The sequence below is a fragment of the Garra rufa genome, chromosome 14, assembly GCF_049309525.1.
Source record: "Garra rufa chromosome 14, GarRuf1.0, whole genome shotgun sequence".
NCBI classification, from domain to species: domain Eukaryota; kingdom Metazoa; phylum Chordata; class Actinopteri; order Cypriniformes; family Cyprinidae; genus Garra; species Garra rufa.
Window position 1 is genome coordinate 25530489 of NC_133374.1, and position 21621 is coordinate 25552109.

The 21621-nt window shown below is 36.6% G+C and overlaps 1 protein-coding gene across 1 annotated transcript in view; it reads left to right on the plus strand.

Annotated features, from left to right (window-relative positions):
• The window catches only part of ncam1b (neural cell adhesion molecule 1b), a 159539-nt gene that overhangs the window by 83772 nt on the left and 54146 nt on the right, over window positions 1-21621 (plus strand). Inside the window, 1 exon segment of the mRNA XM_073818210.1 lies at window positions 2523-2665. Within this exon segment, the coding sequence (XP_073674311.1) occupies window positions 2523-2665 (143 nt within the window).

A 21621-nucleotide genomic window follows, 5' to 3' on the forward strand; every position in this document is an offset into this window, starting at 1 on the left:
AGTAACAGTGTTAGAAATAAATGACAGATGGAACTCGCATTGGTATCATACAGATTTTTTTTTTCGACGTGACTTACTTAGACATTTCAAAATTAGACATTTCAAGCTTTCTATACATATATTTATCAAGTCTGTGGAGGTATTCGCTGAGATTCAGGTCGTTTTATTTTCATGTCTTTGAAAAGAGGTGACCGAGACAGCAAAGAGCACATCCTGATAATTTTCTTTATTTTACAAAAGCACCTTTTGTTGTTATTATGACTATACACCAATAAAAGTAAACCCTTTGCAGTTTCGAACGCTAAAAACTAGACAGACCACACCTGTGCGGTCTGCGAGGGTTAAACAGTGTTACCGCGGGATGTTTTTCATGTCCGTGGGTTGAAGTGACCCCAATAACGTGATGTTTAGCCCCTGAAAGGTGTCTCTCACATTGTCCCACAGCAACATTAAAATGGTGTAGATTAGTGCACAATGTTTTATTCATTTGACATATTTAATATTGGGGGCATCAAAGTTATTTGACATATTTGACAATTAAAAAAAAGTAGTTACTTTCCCTGGTAATTAGTTACTTTTAAAATGCATGATTCAGTTACTAACTCGGTTACGTTATTTGTGAGAAGTAACTAGTAACTATAACTAATTACTTTTTTAAAGTAACATGCCCAACACTGCTAAAATGTCAGTAAATATTAATTTATCTAACAGTGAGAGACAGAATAACAACAAAAAATCCAGAAAAACTCATTTCAAACAAATTATAAATTGATTTGCATTTTAATGAGTGAAATAAGCATTTGATCCCATATCAATCAGCAAGATTTCTGGCTCCCAGGTGTCTTTTATACAGGTCACGAGCTGAGATTAGGGGCACTCTCTTAAAGGGAGTGCTCCTAATCTCAGCTTGTTACCTGTATAAAAGGCATCTGTCCACAGAAGCAATCAGTCAATCAGATTCCAAACTCCACCATGGCCAAGACCAAAGAGCTGTCTATGGATGTCTGGGACAAGACTGTAGACCTACACAATGCTGGAATGGGCTACAAGACCATCGTTAAGCAGCTTGGTGAGAAGGTGACAACAGTTGGTGCCATAATTCGCAAATGGAAGAAACACAAAATAACTGTCAGTCTCCTACAGTCTAGGGCTCCATGCAAGATCTCACCTCGTGGTGTTTCAGCGATCATGAGAACGTGTGGAATCAGCTCAGAACTACACGGGAGGATCTTGCCAATGATCTCAAGACAGCTGGGACCATAGTTACCAAGAAAACGGTTAGTAACACACTATGCCGTGAAGGACTGAAATCCTGCAGTGCCTGCAAGGTCCCCCTGCTCAAAAAAGCACATGTACAGGCCTGTCTGAAGTTTGGCAACAAACATCTGAATGATTCGGAGGAGAACTAGGTGAAAGTGTTGTGGTCAGATGAGACCAAATTCGAGATCTTTGGCATCAACTCAACTCGCCGTGTTTGGAGGAGGAGGAATGCTGCCTATGACCCCAAGAACACCATCCCATGGTGGAAACATGGAGGTGGAAACATTATGCTTTGGGGGTGTTTTTCTGCTAAGGGAACAGGTTAACTGCACCGCATCAAAGGGACGATTGACGGGAACATGTACCATCAGGGCCAGGGCAATGAAGTCAGCCAGAGCATTGTAAATGGGTTGTGGATGGGTATGACCCAAAACACATGGCCAAGGCAACAAAGGAGTGGCAAAATCAGCATGGGATCAATTTTTTTTTTTCTCACTGTAGTATATGCCTGCACTATCTGGATGTGTTTTTGTTTGCTTTTTTGCGAAATACTCGATAATGTCAAATCGGATATAATTGGGATTTTATCATAGACAACATAAATCGCACACCCCTACTGGCAAGCTCCTAAAATTGAGAAAGCATAAACGTAGTTGATTAACCATATTCCAAGTCTTATCCACCTTATTCTTCAGTGTGAAACTAAGCCTTTAGTCGAGGTTTCTGGTTCATTAGCCGCTAAAGGCCCTGTTAAATTAGATTCCAATTAGATACTTGCCCTGGAAATCCTAGTTTGACCAACCACAAGCGTCTTTTGTTCCTCAGACAGTTTTATGCACTCTTCTCCTTGATTTGTTATAACTTTTGGCAGTCTATAGTACTCCAAATGTTTTTCTCAGTCTGACCGATTAGTACAGTCCAAAACATGACAATAATTGACCATTTTCAGCAGACCATGTACAGCATAAATAGCTGGACGCCGATGAGACCAGAAGCCAGACCCATAAAATTTACAAATGGCCATGAAAAATTATGGGAAAAATAAGGTGGATGACAGAAATAGACTGAAATAAGCTGCTCTCAAATCTCATTCACACCTCTGTAGGTCCAAAAATCATTTGCAAGAGATGTGAAAACCTCATTAAAACTTGTCTTTGCATGTCATATTTGAATGATCATTTCTGTCAAACATTTGATTGAGTAAATAATAACAGAATGTAATTTTGAAAAGTCATCTAACTATTAAATATGTGTCCTCTCAGTGCAACCCAAAATCACATACCTGGAAAGCCAGAGTACCACAGAAATGGACGAACAGGTGACGTTAACGTGCGAGGCCACCGGAGACCCCACACCGACCATCACGTGGAGCTTCGGCACTCGAGTCTTCACCGAGGGAGAACAGGTAACTCCAAACGCACAGGCATGGAGGCTCCTTACTGGTTAGAAGTTGGACCAGGAGCTAGAAGAGAAGCATGCTGATCATGGTCTTACAGACAGGCAGCAGCTAGTTCAATGATGGAGTCGTGGTGCAACTGCCTCTGGCTGTTTCATGCATACGATTCTTTTTGTCTGCAGGAGCACCAAAAGAGGATTTATCAGGTATGAGATCAGAAGGTCAGGTATAGTAATGGGCCACTTAGATCTGTTTCATAATTTCCGTGTTTTTTTCCAAAAATGGCTCTGATGTTGACATTTGCTAATCGGCCGTCTTTTGTTTCGATTTCCTGAAGTCGTGATACTATCTGCAGTTGTTGATATGTGAAAAAGACTTGCATGGTGGTGAAATTGCAGTACTATTGCAACAGTTCCTGACAGGAAAAGTGATGATGGATGAGCTCTAAAAATTACTTTACATTTGCTCTGTTCCACAACCTAGTGAGCTGCCTAGAGAGGCTGCTTTGCGAGGCACCATAGGCACTAAGGCTGCTCTAAACGCTGGCTAAATGAATTATGGTGCTGCCTTACATACCTCGTTTTAACCTGATTCCAAGGTAGAACCACATTTACTCTTTGCAGAGAAGGCAAAACCAGAATGTATTACAACGAGCTCAGTGAAAAATAAGTCTAAGATGGTGGATTAAAGAAAAGGTTATATATATATTTTTCAAGTCAGTTTCAAAGTATTAATAAAAATGTGCAGTAGAGCTAAACATTGATATTTTACTCAATATTCATGTACTCTTGTTAGAGTATTACACTTTTAGCTTAGCAACATGCTAATTTAAAGCTGTAATGAAAATCATTTTTCTGTTTTCAATTTTATGTTGGTTTATTTTTAGTCATTTTTATTATGTTTATTTGTATTTATATTTTAATGCAATTTTTATTTGTATGTATTATTTTGTATACAACTTATTTATTCCAGGTTTTATTTTTATTTTTTATTATTTCTAGACTTTTTCCATTATATTTATTTATTTTTATTTTTTGTTTTATAATATTTATTTCCATTTATTTATTTATTTTTTTTTTTTTTAGATTTCAGGTTTATTATACTGTTTTTTAAATCTTTATAATTTTTATACTATTTATTTTCATTTCATTTATTAATTCGTTTTTTTTTTACTATTTTTATACTATTTATTTTCATTTTATATTTATTTATTGATTTTTTGTTTTTAATTTAATTAAAAAATATACTATTTATTTTCAATATTTATTTATTTATTTATTTATTTATTTTTATAAAGGTTTTCTTTTTTAATTTTTATTATGTTATACTATTTATTTTAATTTTATTTCTTTATTATTTGTTTGGTTATTTATTTCAGTTTTTATTTTAATTATTTTATTTTTTACAGATTTCAAAAACATATATTTTTATACTATTTATTTCCATTTTATTTGTTTATTTATTGATTGATTTGTTCCAGTTTTTATTTAATTTTTTATAGTATTTATTTTCATTTATTTATGTGTTTATTTTTATTTCATGTTTTATACTATTTATTCATTTGTTTTGTTTTCATTCAGTTGCCAAGGCGATATTTGTATTTTACTTTGTTTTATTTCAAATTTTGTTTTACATTTTAAATTTTTGCATCTGATAATGGTAAACTAGCAAGTTCTTACTATTAAATAAAAAATGCTCTTCATGCCACAGTCCAGTATGTCTTATACATATTTTATTAAATTGAGCGGGTTTAAGTTCTCTTAGAATAGTATATTATTTTGCATAAATAAATTAATAAATAAAATTATTCTGCCAAAAAAAAGGTTGAATTAAAAAATAAATAAATAAAAGTAGGTTGCATGAATAAAAAAATAAAAATAATTAACAAATATAACAGAGTCCCTGAATCTATTTTAGAGTTTTTATCTTTTGCAAGCTTCAAAAACCAGATATAGATTTTTAAATTGCTCTTTTATGCTTGTTAAATTGCTCTTTATTTAAACTTCTTACTCGACATGAAAATAGCCAAGGAAGCTGGCATGGTGTTAAAACAAAAACCAGCCAACCAATATCAATTACCACAATTTGTTTGTTTGTTTTAATTAAGGATAATAACCCTGTTTATGCATTTTATTGACGGTTAAGCGGCCCATTTGGTTTTAGAACAGAGCTTTTGTCCTCTATCCTTGAGCTATATCAAAAATCAAGGATTTGCCTCAAAAAGCCTCAAAAAATAAGCTTAATTTTGTTTGTGCCAAGTCACTGTCATCACAGGGTTCCTGAAGGAGCATGTTTTATATAAGCTCTTTGTCATTTCCTGTGTGTCGTCTTGTCCAGTCTTGCTCATCTCATGTGGGTGTTGGGTTGTCATGATTGCCAGCATCTCTTCACTGGCCTGTGCTGAGTACCATGTATTTCTTCATGGTTACGAAAATGATTAGCAGGTTACTTTGGCTGTATAACGTTTTATTTGTCAGCATCAAATGTGACCAGCTGTCACTGTTGATTGTCTTTCAGGCAAAATGAAATCAAATTTGGCTTTATTTACTTTCTTAATACACATTCCTGAGCATGATTTATCACTGCATGTTCTACCGGAGGGAAAAAATTCATCAAAATGTAATAACTTGCTCTGCTTAAAAGTGTTAGTTCGTTATTATTTTGTCTATCAGGAAAATTTAAATCAATAAGCAAAAAGCTATAAGGCTTTTAGAACCAAACTACTGTATATACCACAAGTAATATTATTTCCTCTCAAATTTCTCTTTTGATTTTCTTTGTCAACATGACATAAAAACTGATCATATTTACATTATATTGATGATATTAACACGTTTATGGTTTCATTGCACATGATTCATAAGAACATGTTATTTTATTGTCCATCTGCAAAATATAAAAATAAATAAATAATCAAATACAGCAGCTATCAGGCTTTGAGTGTGTTGCACAACCAAACAGTGATGTCCTGCATACATAAAAACTGTGTTTTTAACAATTGAATTTTTTTTTTAAATGTCAGGGTAAAATTAAGTCTACATATCTTTTTCTTCTTGCAATTTAATAAAAGTCAAAATTGTGATATATACACACAATATTGAGGGAAAAAGTCAGAATTGTGAGATACAAACTCTATTGCCTGTTTCGCTACTGAATAAAAAATAAAAGGTAATTGTGACTTTTTTTGGATATAAACTGCATTTTCCCCCACAAATGCATGTTTTTGTAACTCGCAATTCTAACTTGTTTCTCGCAATTTCGAGTTTATATCTCGCAGTTCTGAACTTTTTTTTTCTTACAATTCTGGATTTATAACATGCAATTCTAACTTTTTACAATACTGACTTTCTTTTTCGTTACAATTTTGAGTTTATATTTCGCATTCCTGACTTGATTTTTTTCACAATTCTAATGTGTTCTCGCAGTTCCAAGTTTATATCTCGTAATTCTGACTGTTTTCTCGCAGTTCTGACTTTTTTCTCACAATCCTAAGTTTATATTTTGCAATTCTAACTTTTTTTTGCAATTCTGACTTGTTTCTCGCAGTTCTGAGTTTATATTTTGCGATTATAAATTTTAACGCAATTCTGACTTTCTTTTTCCTTACAATTCCGGGTTTATATTTTCCAATTCTGACTTTTTCTCTCAATTTTAATGCTTTCTCACAGCTCCGAGTTTATATCTAGTAATTCTGACTTTTTTTTACAATTCTTGTTTGACTTTCACAAGACTTGTTTGTCGCAGTTCTGACTTTTTTTCTCACAAATCCGATTTTATTTTGCAATTCAGACTTTTTTTTTCTTACAATTCTGAGTTTATATTTCACAATTTAAAGTTGTTTCGTGATTCTGATTTTTTTCACAATTCTGATGTTTTCTTGCAGTTCCGAGTTTATATCTCGTAATTCTGACTTTTTTCTCAGAGTTATGACTTTTTTCTCACAATCCCAAGTCTATACTTTGCAATTCTAACTTTTTTTGCAATTCTGACTTGTTTCTCGCAGTTCTGAGTATATATTTCGCGATTCTACATTTTTTTTTTTTTTCGCAATTATAACTTTCTTTTTCCTTACAGTTCCGGGTTTATATTTCCCAATTCTGACTTTTTCTTGCGAATCTGATTTTTTTCACAATTCTGATGTTTTCTCGCAGCTCCGAGTTTATATCTAGCAATTCTGACTTTTTTCACAATTCTGACTTGTTTGTCGCAGTTCTGACTTTTTTTCTCACAAATCCGATTTTATTTTGCAGTTCAGACTTTTTTTCTTACAATTCCGAGTTTATATTTCACAATTTAAAGTTTTTTCGTGATTCAGATTTTTTTCACAATTCTGATGTTTTCTTGCAGTTCCGAGTTTATATCTCATAATTCTGACTTTTATCTCGGAGTTCTGACTTTTTTCTCACAATCCCAAGTTTATACTTTGCAATTCCAACTTTTTTTGCAATTCTGACTTGTTTCTCGCAGTTCTGAGTTTATATTTCGCGATTCTAAATTTTTCCGCAATTATGACTTTCTTTATCCTTACAATTCCGGGTTTATATTTCCCAATTCTGACTTTTTCTTGCGAATCTGATTTTTTTCACAATTCTGATGTTTTCTCACAGTTCCGAGTTTATATCTAGCAATTTTGCCTTTTTCACAATTCTGAAATGTTTCTCACAATTCCAAGTTTATATCTCATAATTCTGACTTTTTTCTTGCAGTTCTGACTTTTTTCTTATAATTCTGAGTTTATATCTTGCAATTTTGACATTTTTTCTTACAGTTCTGAGTTTATATTTTGCAATGCTGACTTGTTTTCACAATTCTGATGTTTTCTCGCAATTCTGACTTTTTTTCCCTACACTTCCAAGTTTATATTTCGCAATTCTGACTTTTTTTTCGCAATTCTGATGCTTTCTCGCAGTTGCGAGTTTGTATTTAATTCTGACTTTTTTACTTAATTCTGACTTGTTTCTCGCACTTCTGACTTTTTTTTCTTACAGTTCCGAGTTTATATCTTGGAATTCTGACTTTTTTCACAATTCTGACTTGTTTCTCGTATTCCAAATTTATATCTTACAATTCTGACTTTTTTTTTTCGCAATTTTTCGCAAAAGTCAAAATTTTGACTTTCTTTTTTCTTACAATTCAGAGTTTATAACTTTTTTTTTCGCGATTCTGATGCTTTCTCGCAGTTATGAGTTTGTATCTAGCAATATTGACTTGTTTTCTCGCAGTTCCGAGTTTACATCTAGCAATTCTTTCTTTTTCACAATTCTGACTTGTTTCTTGTATTCCAAGTTTATATCTTGCAATTCTGACTTTTCTCGCAATTTCGAGTTTGTCTCGCAATTCTGACTTTTTTCCCCTCAGAATTGAGATATAAACTCACAAATTCTGACTTTTTTTCCTCAGAATTGAGTTATAAACTCGCGATTGCGAGTTATAACGTCAGATTTGCAAGATATAAACAATTGCAAGATATAAGCAATTCAGACTTTTTTTTTTTCGCAATTCCAAGTTTAAATCTCACAGTTCTGACTGATCAGAATAGTGGGATATAAACTCACATTCGTTTTTATTATGCAGTTCTGAGGAAAAAAGTCAGAATAGTAGGATATACTCGCATTGTGAGTTTTTTACTTTCTCTCACAAAAGTGGGTTTGTAACTCACAATTCTGACTTGTTTCTTCTCAATTCCAGGTTTATATATTTTTCCTCAGAATTGAGATATAAACTTGCAGTTGCGTGTTATAAAGTGAGAATTGCAAGATATACACAATTATAAACTCATAATTCTGAGAAAAGTTAGAATTGTTAGTTTATATCTTGCAGTTCTGACTTTATAAGTCGCAATAGCTTTATTTATTTATTTATTTATTTATTTATTTATTTATTTATTTATTTATTTATTGTATTCAGTAGCGGAAACAGGCTTCCATAAAATTCTACGGAAAAAAGTCAATAAATTCTTTTTCCTACAATTCTGATTTTACAGTTCAGTTCAGTTTTTTCTGCCACATAGTTAAAAAGTAAAAGAGGTAATTGTGACTTTTTATCTCACAATTGTGGCTTTTTTTTAAATGCAGTTTCTAGTTTGTCACAATTCATTTTTCTTCTGTTAATTGGGAGTATATTTATCTCACAATTGCAAGTCACAATTACCGTTTTTATTATTATTTTTTCTTTATCCTGTGGTGGAAATAAGCTTTCGTTGAAATGTCACATTACTGAAGCAAATGGCGTTTCATGCTGACTGTACCTTTGCTGTTTTGTAAAGACAATCAACAGTTAGTGTTTCTAATAGTCACTTGTGAGAAGCAATTTGCCGTAACACTGCTAATTATTTTTGAATGTGTGACTTTGCTATTCCAACAGTGCTACACAGAACATCACATGCTTGAAGTGGGATTTTTTTTTTTTTTTAATTTCTTGGTTACACATCCTTTTTTCCCCCCCACAAGAATATTTTACTGGATGCTTCAGATGAGGAATGCCTTTTTAATAACTCAATGTTATGGCTACAATTTCTTTTGCTGGAGAATGTGCAGGGTTTATTGAAAATATTTACTAGAGCTTTAGATCTTCTCACTCTGCGTGAAGCATGTTTCTACCTTCTCCGTGCTCTCTTTTACACAGCTGTGTGTCATGTATTACACCTGTGTTCATATGTGCATGGAAATCCTTCTGTGTCTTGAGTTTCCTCTCATTTTAAAATGAATGTTTTCTCCCTCGGAAAGACCCGGCTCGTATCTTATCTTCTGTTTGTAATAGTTGGGTCAATAAAAAATGAGTTGAGGACTGTCATATATTGCAGTCTCTGAGCCACTTACCAAGGTGCCAGACAAATGAGCGGGTCATAAAAATGGCAGGGTAGGAACGCCGCAGGGCGATAAAGAATTGGCCACGGACCACAGCTTATCACAATCCGGTTGAAAGACAAGAGGAGAATTCAACCTCTGAACAAGGGCCAATACATCAGCCACTTTTTCTCTTGTCTTGTCTCAGTTGTGCCTTCCTTTCTGGGTCTCCTTTGAGAAATCTGTTGAACATATTAAAGGGATAGCAAGCCAAAAATGAAACTTCTGTCATTCTGTTACACCAAGCCAGTATGAATTTCTGTTTTCGAGTAGAATTCAAACCAGAATGTTGAAGCTGCATACAGTGAAACGCTGCAAATAATAATTTTCTTAATCTAATCCTCTTTTTTTCCATTTTAAGCACAACATTTAACAAGATTAATAATAATAATTTTATTCATTAAGGATGTATTTGATTGATCAAAAGTGACAGTAAAGACTTACATTGTTACAAAAGATTTCTATTCTGAATCATGAAAAGTTCCACAAAAATTTTTTCGTGATGCGGAAAATGCGGATTGAATTGCTGAATCCTGTCATAAAAATGAATTTACTGTATAACGCAGAATGTCACGGAATTTGCCAAATTTAGGATGAGTAAATCAAAGTAGGTCAGTACACTTAAAAACTCAATATGGACTAGTGTCTGTGAATATTAAGCCACGGTTTTGTTTACTACCAATACTGAAGCGTGTGTGACGCTTGCAGTGCTTTCAGCCTTTGCCGCCTCAATATATGAGTACATAAACACAAACATAATCTCTAGAACTGCTCTGAGAGTTACTTTATGAGCATTTTACCGTTTCCTTTGAGAAAAACTGTCCTCATATCACATACAAACAGAAAGGTAAAGGTCTTCACAGCAACCCGTCAAAATAAAAGTTTGTTTAACTTGAAGAAATTGTGACAAAAATATATGACTTAATTTATTGATAGTACTACTACCAATAAAATTAATTAAAAAATATATGTATATTTTAGGGAATATTTACTAGAATGTATTTACTAAAAATAATACAACACAGTATTTCTGAGAAAAAATAAATAAATAAAAATTATTATTATTAATTTAATATCAATTCGTTTAATTTGCTTATTAAAATGAATGGAAAACATGGTATTTGGTAAAAATAAAAATAAATTTGAATGAAAAATAAATGAATAAATGAAATGTATTTCTAGGGCCTTAAAAATGTAAACTTTTAATAAATTACTGTTCAGCTGTGTAAGTGTTATTTCAATTAATGAGACATACTTTTTAGTTGTTATGTTTTAATTTACCAATAAAACAGAAATAGAAAAAAATGGGGAAAAAAATAGAAATAGAAAAAAAAAACTGAATTTGGGGAAAAAAATTAAACAGATTTCATAGGGCCCAAATTGAATCAGTGTATATTACAATAAATTGCATTTTAAAATATATTAAAATAGAAAGTTATTTTACATTGTAGCATTTTCCAGTATTCCAAATTTCTATCTTACAATTCTGACTTTTTTCCACAATTTTTACTTTTACTTTCCTTTTCCTTACAATTCAGAGTTTATATTTCGCAATTCTGATTTTTTTTTTTCGCGATTCTGAAGTTTTCTCGCAGTTCCGAGTTTGTCTCGCAATTCTGACACTTTTCCCCTCAGAATTGAGATACAAACTCGAAAATTCTGACTTTTTTCTCAGAATTTAGTTATAAACTCTCGATTGCGAGTTATAACGTCAGAATTGCAAGATATAAACTTGCAATTTAGACTTTTTTTCTCGCAATTCCAAGTTTAAATCTTGCAGTTCTGACTGATCAGAATAATGGGATATAAACTCACAAGTGTTATGATTTAAATTAATAAGACATGCTTTTTGGTTATTACCTTTTATTTACCAATAAAATAGAAATAGAAAAAAGTGGGAAAAAACAGAATCCAGAAAAATGAAAACGCAAAAAAAAAAGAAAAAAAAAAAAGAATTTCATAGGGCACAAACTGAATCAGTGTATATTACAATAAATTACATTTTAAAATATAAAGTTATTTTACATTGTAGCATTTTCCAGTATTCCAGTTCTTTCTCTATTTTTGATCAAATAATCACAACCTTGGTGAACATGTTATCTTAATAATATTAGGGCTGTCCCCGACTATGAATTTTCATAGTCGAATCAGAATTTTCGAATCTTTCTATAGTCGACCGATAGTCGAATCATCTAGGCTTATGTGCGTGTGTGAATGGGTTGGGAGGGGCACGACACTATAGTCAGCAGGAGGGTAAAACTATTTTTATTTTATTTTATAAGCGACCAAAACTGCCTGCCAACTGACAGACAAACTTATTTAGGTTTAAATAAAAACACAGAACGCGTCTTTTAGTTCTAAAAACGCGAGGCGCACAGCACTGCCTTTTTTGGTGACTTTTAATGAAAGAGCAGTGTGCTGCGGTTTTTTTATGTTGCTAAGCAACGACCAAAACAGCTGTCCTGTCAGTCAATTCAATGGATTATAGCGCGAGCGCTCTAAAATCTTATTTTTTTGCTGTTAAGTAAACTGTCATATTAGCAGAAACCCTAAATAATACAGCTCCGGGTTACCCACGATAGACACCAAAGGTTTCTCCTCCATTTCTTGGAGTCTCCGGACTTTTTAAGCAACGGTAAACTTTCGCCATCACAACAGAAGGCCCGCCTCTCCATTCATTCGATTGGACAATGGAAAAGAACGCGAATGACGTCGGGCGTTTTTCCGCTCAGAGTTGATTTTGTTTTTCAACTTCAGGCGCTCAGAGCGCTCCTGCAAAACGCGAGGCGCCGGGGGCGCATAAACAGCGTGCAGAACGCTCACTGCCAACAGAAAACCATTCAAAAGAGGCGCCTCCAACTGCAAAAACGCGTTCGGTGTGATCGCCGCCATCCCTGCCGTCAAGATGGTCCTCATCTCGTCATGCATCAGGGAAAGTGAAAATTAAATCTGTCACAGGGGTGGTTGGATTTATTCACAAACATGTTAAAAATATTTATTGAACGCTTCTTTCTTTTCACTTTTGTTTTTACTGCATTATCATAATCAAAGGCTGTATATAACTTAATATAACCGTACAAAACCAGTAGTTCTGTGTGCAATTAGACATTGAGCACCCCCATATTGCCAAAATGGTATGATGCTCGTTTCACCCGCGAAGATTCGACTGTGAGATCGGTGGTCGAATCAGGCTCCGCATATCGATGCATCGAATCTTCGACTATTCGGGGACAGCCCTAAATAATATAATAATATTTTTCAAATGTGTATTTATTCATATACACTTTCTTTCACCATCTGCTTTTTTTTGTATGTAAAAGAAAAGCTAGATAATAGCTTTCCATAGCAGGAAACAAAAACTGAGACAGACTAAATCCAAAGGAACTGTGGCCACGTCTCCAAAGATGCTTCAAGAGACCCACCTACAAAGCTACCTGAAAAACTGCTGAAGTGCACCTAGGGCACAAACTGCTTTAAACGCCAAGGATGGTCACACCAAATGTTGATTTAATTAGTTAATAGATTTTCTTTATCAATTAACTTCTATTTATGAAATTTCTAATAATTTTGGCCACCACTGTACATCTAGTAGTATTAAAATGGACACAGAGTGTAGTAAGATCGCACATTACAAGAGTATGAATAGCTGGAGATGGCTGTAAGTTTAGGGAGTGTTTTACAGACACACTCCAGAGAGAGCAGGGCATGTGTAGGGCAGCTCTTGTTTTCAGACACAATGCTCTTTCAGATGAATGCCCTATGCTAGTGCCGTCATTGATAGCTTTGTCCATTCGTGCCAGTGACCCCACAGCTAGTGAAAAGCCACCTATTCCCTGAGCTTGGTAAACAGCGTTTCCTGGCAGACTGTAGCTGATCTGATGAAACTGAGATATGGACACTGTCCGTCTCTTGGTAGTTCCACTGGAGCGTATGATTTTCACAGCAACCGTGTTGTTTTTTTATCCTGCAAGAGGGAATAGATTAAAGGATAAAAGAATAGATCCAGGTTAAACACAACTTTTTGTGCTCTCGTCAGTGTCTGTGGCACTTTGTTAATTATTAGGTTTCTGATGAAAGATTTTGAAAACTATAAGGAATGTATTAAAAGGGTTTTATATGAGAAATCAATTCCGCTTTGATCTGATGAGATTAAAGAATTCATTGTACAATGAAAATACTCACGTTAAGAATGAAAAACTTCATGCAATGCCTTGTTCTGAAATCTTCAGGTTTCTGGCATCACATCAGTGGCACAGAAGAAAAAATTTGGTCTGTCCGGTTATGTTAATGTCATGAGAAAGCAGAATAGATGCTATTGTTTCCTTGCTATCAACAAAACACTAATTATAAGAGTAAAATCAGCAGTAGAAAACTTGCGCTGTGTCTGGCTGTGTAGCAGCTGCTGCTCTGCATGTCCTCCCAAACAAATTAAGTGAACAGTGTGGAATAGAAACAGAGTTCCAAGACTTAGCTTGAAGAGCTTTTTTGGTTCTCCCGAAGTCATATCAGCGACATTTTACTCTTGCCTAAAGAATGCCCTGTTACCATTCCATCACAATTATAAAAGGCGTAACAGGTCAGTTCATGAACTGCATTTTTTATTTTCTGAGGTCCTCTTTAATGTTAAAAAGATTTTTACATTAAAAACCATCATAATTTAATAGTAATAAGCTATTTTCTGTCCTGTTTTGACCCCCCTTATCAGAACGCTCTGTTTGAATTGGCGTGGCAGATTGTAGACTCAGAAATAAACGCCCCCCTGCTATGACTGGGTAATTGTTGTGTATGTTTGACACCCTACATTCTTCGTAGATGGATGCTGCTGTGATAAATACTTGGTACATATCAAACAATCTGTAATAACAGATAAAGCAATAGTGAGCATGTTATAAAAACAGTTACTCACACTTGTGGTGCGACATTACTTTCGGATTCAATATAGTCGGCGCAGCATCGTTTATTTAGTTTAAATCTTTATGAAAATCCTGTGTCGAAATGATGTCTTGTTTGTAAACGAATCTGTGGTAAAATGAAGCAAACAAAGGACCAAGTTCATTGATGCGGTCTGGAACTTCATTCAAAATAAAGTTCACCCTGCTGAAAAAAACAGCATATGCTGGTTATGTTAGGTAGGCAGCGATGTAGAAGCAGGTGCTGATCTTCTTCTGCGCAGCAGTGTTGTTTTCGTCAACGATGACGATGACGAAATCATTTCGTTGACGCCACTTTTTTTCATGACGATAACGAGACGATGACGAGATAAAAATGGCTCGTTGATGACTAAAACATGACGAGACATGTGTGAGTTTTCGTTGACGAGACGAGAATAGACGAAAATGTTAGTGGGTGGTCCGTCAGACATTTAAAATGCATGACATTTCTGCTTATTGTGCATGCCAATCAAAACCTAAAACGTAACTGCCGCTATGGCAAGCCGTTTTAGCATTAAATACTCTTTGCCATACTAGTATGGCAAGCCGTTTTAGCATTCCATCCTTGTTTGTCTTTTATGTTTTAAAACATTCCTTCATTATTGTAATTATTGTTGAAAATAGTCGATCCGGAAGCTCACATTGTGTTGAACTATAGATCTGCTATTTTCAGAACTTACAAGTGACACTACCCAACAGCAAAATACTTACTGACCTACATTAATTTGTTAAAAGACTACTTTTTCCCCTTTTTTGACTAAAACTAGACTAAAACCTTTTTGACTTTTCGTCGACTAAAACTAGACTAAAACCTTTTTGACTTTTCGTCGACTAAAATTGGACTAAAACTATCACATATAGAAGTGACTAAAATTTGACTAAAACTATTAAGCATTTTAGTCAAAAAGACTAAGACTAAGACTAAATCTAAGATGGTTGTCAAAAACAACACTGCTGCGCAGGCAGTGTTTGGCTACGTTATTATGTCACGAAGTGGCACATTCCACAACCTGTTGTTTTTGCAAATTGGGTTGAATATAACCTGTTTTTGGATTAATGAGAAAGGTTTGAGTTCTGAAACTTACAGGGTGTTTTTAATAGTACAATGACCTCTTATATGTCAAAAGATAAAGGAAATTTTGATTTCTCAGTTCATGACCCCTTTAATAGTATTTTAGTAGTCACAAAGAAAGACAATTTCCAGTATTATCCCACAAAAAACTATCAAAAATATAATTTGAGCATTTAATGTTGCTCCTTTCTACTAGAATACTTTACAGAATAAAAGCATTTGAATGTAAAGACACATTAAACTGATCACAAGAAACAGTAAAGACATTTACAACATTACAAAAGATTTCAGTTCCAAAAAATGCTGTTTATCAAAAATCTTTACTAAAGGTTTTTCTGGTTGACTAATAGTTGTTAATTTTAAACATTAGTCGATTATTAGTCGCACGTTAATTGCCTACATAGCCTAATAAGCGTTCAATTGCACACAAAAAAAGCAGATATAATAATTATAAATGTGTCAGGGAAAAAAATCAGCAAAGAGACTGCATTAACATTTTAATTTAATGATAAACTAAGGCTTCTTTGTTTTCGGCTAAAGAGATGAAGTCGGCAACACTGACTCGTCATCTTCGCAGTAGTAATGTGCCTGTATGCATTTTTCTCACAGATTATTACATAATCTGAGAATATTTGTTGTCTATCTGAATTCATTCATTTAAAAGTAGACCTTTTACTCTCTATAGATATATTTGTCATGTCTGTAAGGCAAGTATACACAGAGTTTTGAAGTTTCGCACTCAAGTTCACAGAGGCTGAGACAGCAGAAAGCAAATCCTGTTTACTTTCATTATTTTACAAAAGCGCAACGTTTCGTTGTAATTGTGAGTGCGCACAAATAAACATAGAGTATTCACAGATTCGTAAAATGCATTATCTATATGAACAAAAATGACGGAGTATTTTAAAAGCAAATGACCGCACCGGCGCATGCTAACTTTTCTGTCATTGGCTGCACAGATGAGCACAGAACCAGCATCTGTATTTAGAGTCCCAGCCTCAGAGGAGACGAGAGCAGTGGATTTATTGATTTATTTACTGTATATTACACTGCTGCCACACAGATCTAAAATAAACATGCAATTTCTTTCCCAGCTGTTTACCTTCACAGACATAACCGACTGTTTTTGTAACTCCTGTGTTTTATAACATAAACCTGTGAGTATTTGACAGTTTAAGCAGTAAGATATTAAAGAGAAGTTAGTCTAGTACTCACATTCCGTGTGACAGCCACTTTCTGTGCGTGTGCTTCGGATGTGTGCGCTCAGAAAACCGTATGTCAGAAGTTTAAAATGCATGATTTCAGCACGATAGACATGATCATCAAAACCAAACAGATGTTTTTAGGCAGAGTATCTGAGTTACACGCTGTAAAAGCACCACTCCATTCTAGAAAAGGGGGCAGGGAGCAACAACACATTTGCATTTAAAGAGATATGCACGCAAAACGGCGTGTTTCTGCTTCCACTCAAAATAGGCATTTTTAAAAGTATACAATTAATGATCTGTGGGGTATTTTGAGCTGAAACTTCACAGACACATTCACAGAGACTTTTATTACATATTGTAAAAAGGATGCTGAAATTCAAGTTTACAAATCAGGAATAAGTTGCATTTTAAAATATATTAAAATAGAAAATGGTTATTTTTGAACTGTATTAATATCCACAATATTACAGTACTGTAATCTTCTCCCAAATGAACCCAAACAAGCAGCTAATTTTTATGTAAACATGACTGTTCATTTCAGTCTGATCTTATTTTTCGGGGCAGCGATGTGAGTAAATTATAAGTGTTTTGCCTCAAAAACCTGTACAGACATAATAAATCCCAGTGGGAAAAAAAATAAATAATAATAATGAAAAAAAAAAGTATGATATGACCCCATTAAGAAAGTAATGAATTTTGACAAAGGCCTTTACTCCATGTGTGCTTTGGTCTCCTTCATTGCACCGCACAAAACTTTTCTGCATGCAATTTTGCACTTTATAATTAACACCGATAATTCACTCCTCAGTAACTCTTGTTTGAATGAGCTGCCAAGATCTAGATGTGCTATATGCATATGGATTTGTTCTCCATTCATAATGTAATCATCTCAGATTCATTGTGTGCTTTCGAGAGATCAGAGCAGGCCTGAGGCGTTGGGCACCTGATGTAATCAGAATAATCATCATGTAATAATGTCAACAATAACCTGAACATTTCATTTAAATAAGCAGCTTGTTCATTTTGTTCTGGTACTTTATCAGGCTTGCAAATATCATTCAAGCATTCTTCATTAGCCTAGGGCTTGAGCTTATACTAAGATATTAACTTTAATTAGTAGCAATTAGATGGCATTGCAGAATAAAAGGCATTGATCATAACTGTTTATCCCACACGGATCTCCTGGGAGGTAGTTAGCCAAATGAAAGCTGCAAGACTAGCAGACTCAGCCTGCTGTCATCATAACAACTCTGCAAGGGTTTCGCTTTTTTTTTTCTGATGCTCTTGCAAAATGAATCGCGCTGTTCAACTCTTGGCTTTTTTTTTGTTGTTGTTGCAAGCACAGTAAAGAGACACATTGTTGTGCTCAAGTGCACTAACACAGAGCGCAGACCATTCCAGGCATCGTTCGATTAGCGCCTGTTGCTCGCTACATGTTTTGTCTGGTGATAATCTTAATGTGTTGTAGCATGTCAAGCGGTTTCCTGTCCGTTGCATCGTGTTGTTAAGCATGTGCACGCTCAGCCTCTACGTAAAGTGAATCTGCAGAGAACGGCAGCCACTTTCATAGGGGAAGTGCTTGCATGAATTGTTTATCTGTGTAGTCTGAGTATTCAATGTGTCACTGTGTACAAAAGCTAAAGGGTATTCCTTGTATATTTTAGCTTTTGTACCTTCGGGTGTTGCTTCAGTGACAGTTTTGTACTTTTTTTCCTGAGTGTAGAAATGAAGTGGTCCTGTTCTGTGCAAATTGTAAAGGAAGTCATTGCTTACAGCTTACTTAAGCTTGTTTTAAAGGCATAGTTACACCATAATTTACTTAACTTCAAGCCATCCTAGGTGTATATGACTTTCTTCTTTCAGACGAATACATTCGGAGGTATATTAAAAAACGAACTGCCTCTTCCAAGCTTAATAATGGCAGTGAATGGGTGTTGAGATTTTGAAATCCAATAAAGTGCATTCATCTATCATTAAAAGTACTCCACACAGCTGCAAGAGGTTAACAAAGGTCTTCTCAAGCGAATCGATGCGTTTGTGTAAGAAAGATATCCTTATTGGATGGATTTGTGCACCTTTTTCAGGGTTCGTACAAGGTGCTTGAAGTACTTAAATTTGACTCTAAAATTTAAGGCCTTGAAAACCTTGAAAACGTACTCGGTTACTTTCGTAACCTCGGTTCCCTGAGATACGGGAACGAGTACTGCGTCGTTAAGACGCTTATGGGAAAAAGCTCCTTTTTCTCCTGAGACTGAAGTATTTCAATAACGCAGTGTAACTGCACGACCATTGGTTTGTGCAGTGAGATGAAAACAAACCAATGGCTCGGCAGCGGAGCTGCACGAGCCTGTGGCAATGATTCGCGCCCGAACGCGCCAAAAGGGGCGGAGAATTCGGCTATATAAGCGTGCATTTTGCCACAGGATCTCAGGTTCTTCGACTGAAGCGACGACTGAGTCGTGCAGCTACTTAGCAACGGCAAGCAACGCAGTACTCGTTCCCGTATCTCAGGGAACCGAGGTTACGAAAGTAACCGAGTACGTTCCCTGTCGATACTACACTCGTACTGCGTCGTTAAGACGCTTATGGGGAACCAGTACAATCCCGCCGTTGCTAAGGTAGAGGAACGACTGTATGGCCCTAGCACAGGATGGGCTAGTAGGAGCCAATTTGCTCAATAGGATAACCTAATGAACATTCCGTTCCAAGGAAAAATGATACACTTGGAAACTCCCAGAGGCCAAGTGCATACATAGCAATACTGGTAACAGAATTCCTCATGCAGAAAGGACCCTAGTCTGAAAGACAGGGACATCTAGATTATAAAACCTAGCAAATGTGGACGGTGAGGCCCAGCCTGCCGCCGCACATATTTCTGCAATGGATACTCCGCTGGACCGGGCCCATGACGAGGCGACGCCTCTAGTCGAATGGGCTCTTACCCCCATGGGACATGGCAGACCCAAGGAAGAGTAAGCCAGCATTATAGCTTCCACTATCCACTTGGATAGTCTATGTTTTGTGACCGATAACCCTTTGTTGCGGCCTCCAAAACACACAAAGAGCTGTTCTGACTTCCTAAAAGAAGCCGAACGCTCCAAATAACACCTCAATGCTCTCACGGGGCAGAGGGGATTAAAGCCTTGGTCTTGCTCCGAGGGGGGAAGTGCCAAGAGAGAGATAACCTGGTCTCTAAACGGTGTTGAGAGACTCTTAGGTACATAGCCGCATCTCGGCTTCAGGATGACTTTAGAGTCATTTGGCCCGAATTCTAGGCATACAGGATTTATGGATAGAGCCTGTAGGTCGCCCATACGCTTGACTGATGCCAATGCTAGTAGCAGGGCAGTTTTTAGCGTTAGAGGTCGAAGGTCAACAGACTGCAGCGGCTCAAATGGAGGGCTCTTCAGAGCTCTCAGCACTGTGGGTAGGTCCCAAGTAGGAACTGTGACGGGGCGAGGAGGGTTGAGCCTTCTCGACCCCTTCAGAAAGCGAACGATCAGATCGTTCTTTCCCACAGACTGACCGTCCATAGGGACATGAAATGCCGCTATGGCCGCCACATAAACCCTGAGCGTGGAGGGAGAGCGTCCCTTGTCCAACAGCTCCTGAAGAAATGACAAAATCAATGATATGTCACACAAACTCGGGTCTGCACCGTGGGTGGAACACCAGGCGGAAAAGACAGACCACTTGAGTCCATAGAGTCGCCTGGTAGAGGGTGCTCTGGCCTCAGAAATAGTATTTAAAACGGTCTCGGGGAGATCTAAAGGCTCCCGTCGAGAGACCAGACGTGCAGCGCCCACAGTTCCGGTTGGGGGTGCCAAAGCGTTTTGTTCGCCTGCGTTAAGAGATCTCGTCTCAACGGAACAGGCCACGGTGCTGATGACAGCAGCCGGTGGAGATCTGGGAACCAATGTTGGTTCTGCCAGAAGGGGGCCACTAGCAGGATTTTGAGTCTCTGTTCCCTGACCCGCCTGACTACGTGTGGTATCAGGGGGAAAAGCATATAACAGGAGATTGGGCCAGTCGTGGGCCAATGCATCCTGCTCCTTTGAAAAATAAATTGGGCAGTGACAATTGTCTTTTGAGGCGAACAGGTCTACCTGAGCCTTGCCAAAGACTGCCCATATTTCCTGAATCGTCTGGGGATGAAGCATCCATTCGTCTGAGGAGACGTTGCTCCGAGACAGCATGTCTGCTCCTTGATTCAGCCTGCCAGGCACATGAGTTGCTCTGAGCGAGCGAAAGTTGAGCTGAGCCCATCGCAAGAGACGTTCCACTAATGTGAAAAGGCGTCTCGACGAAAGACCTCCCTGGTGATTTATGTACGATACCACCGTCATGTTGTCCGAGCGGACTAAGACGTGGTGTCCCTTTAAGACTGGCAGAAGTGTATGGAGGCCTAAACACACTGCTAGCATTTCTAGGCAGTTGATGTGAAGGCGTTTTTCGGCTTCTGACCACTGGCCGAATGCCGGCTGGCCATCGCACAGAGCTCCCCAACCTGAGTTGGACGCATCTGTCGAGACCATCTTCCTTCTGCACGCCATGTCCAGGGGAACGCCCTGTTCCATCCAAGAAAAATTCTTCCAAGGAGTCAGCGCTGTGACACAGGTCTGATCTACCTTGATGCGCAGGCGTCCTAGACGCCAGGCCTGAGGCGGAACTTTCGGTTTCAACCAGTACTGCAGAGGGCGCATTTGAAGTAGGCCCAGCTGGAGTACTGGAGATGCTGAAGCCATAAGACCCAGCATCTTCTGAAAAGCTTTGAGAGGGCGAAGGGCTCCGATTTTGAAGGAGGCCGCGAGCTTTCGGATGGCTTGAGCTCGCTGCGGCGCAACCATTGCCTTCATTTGAATGGAGTCGAAAACTGCTCCCAGGAACGCAATACGTTGGCTGGGAGACA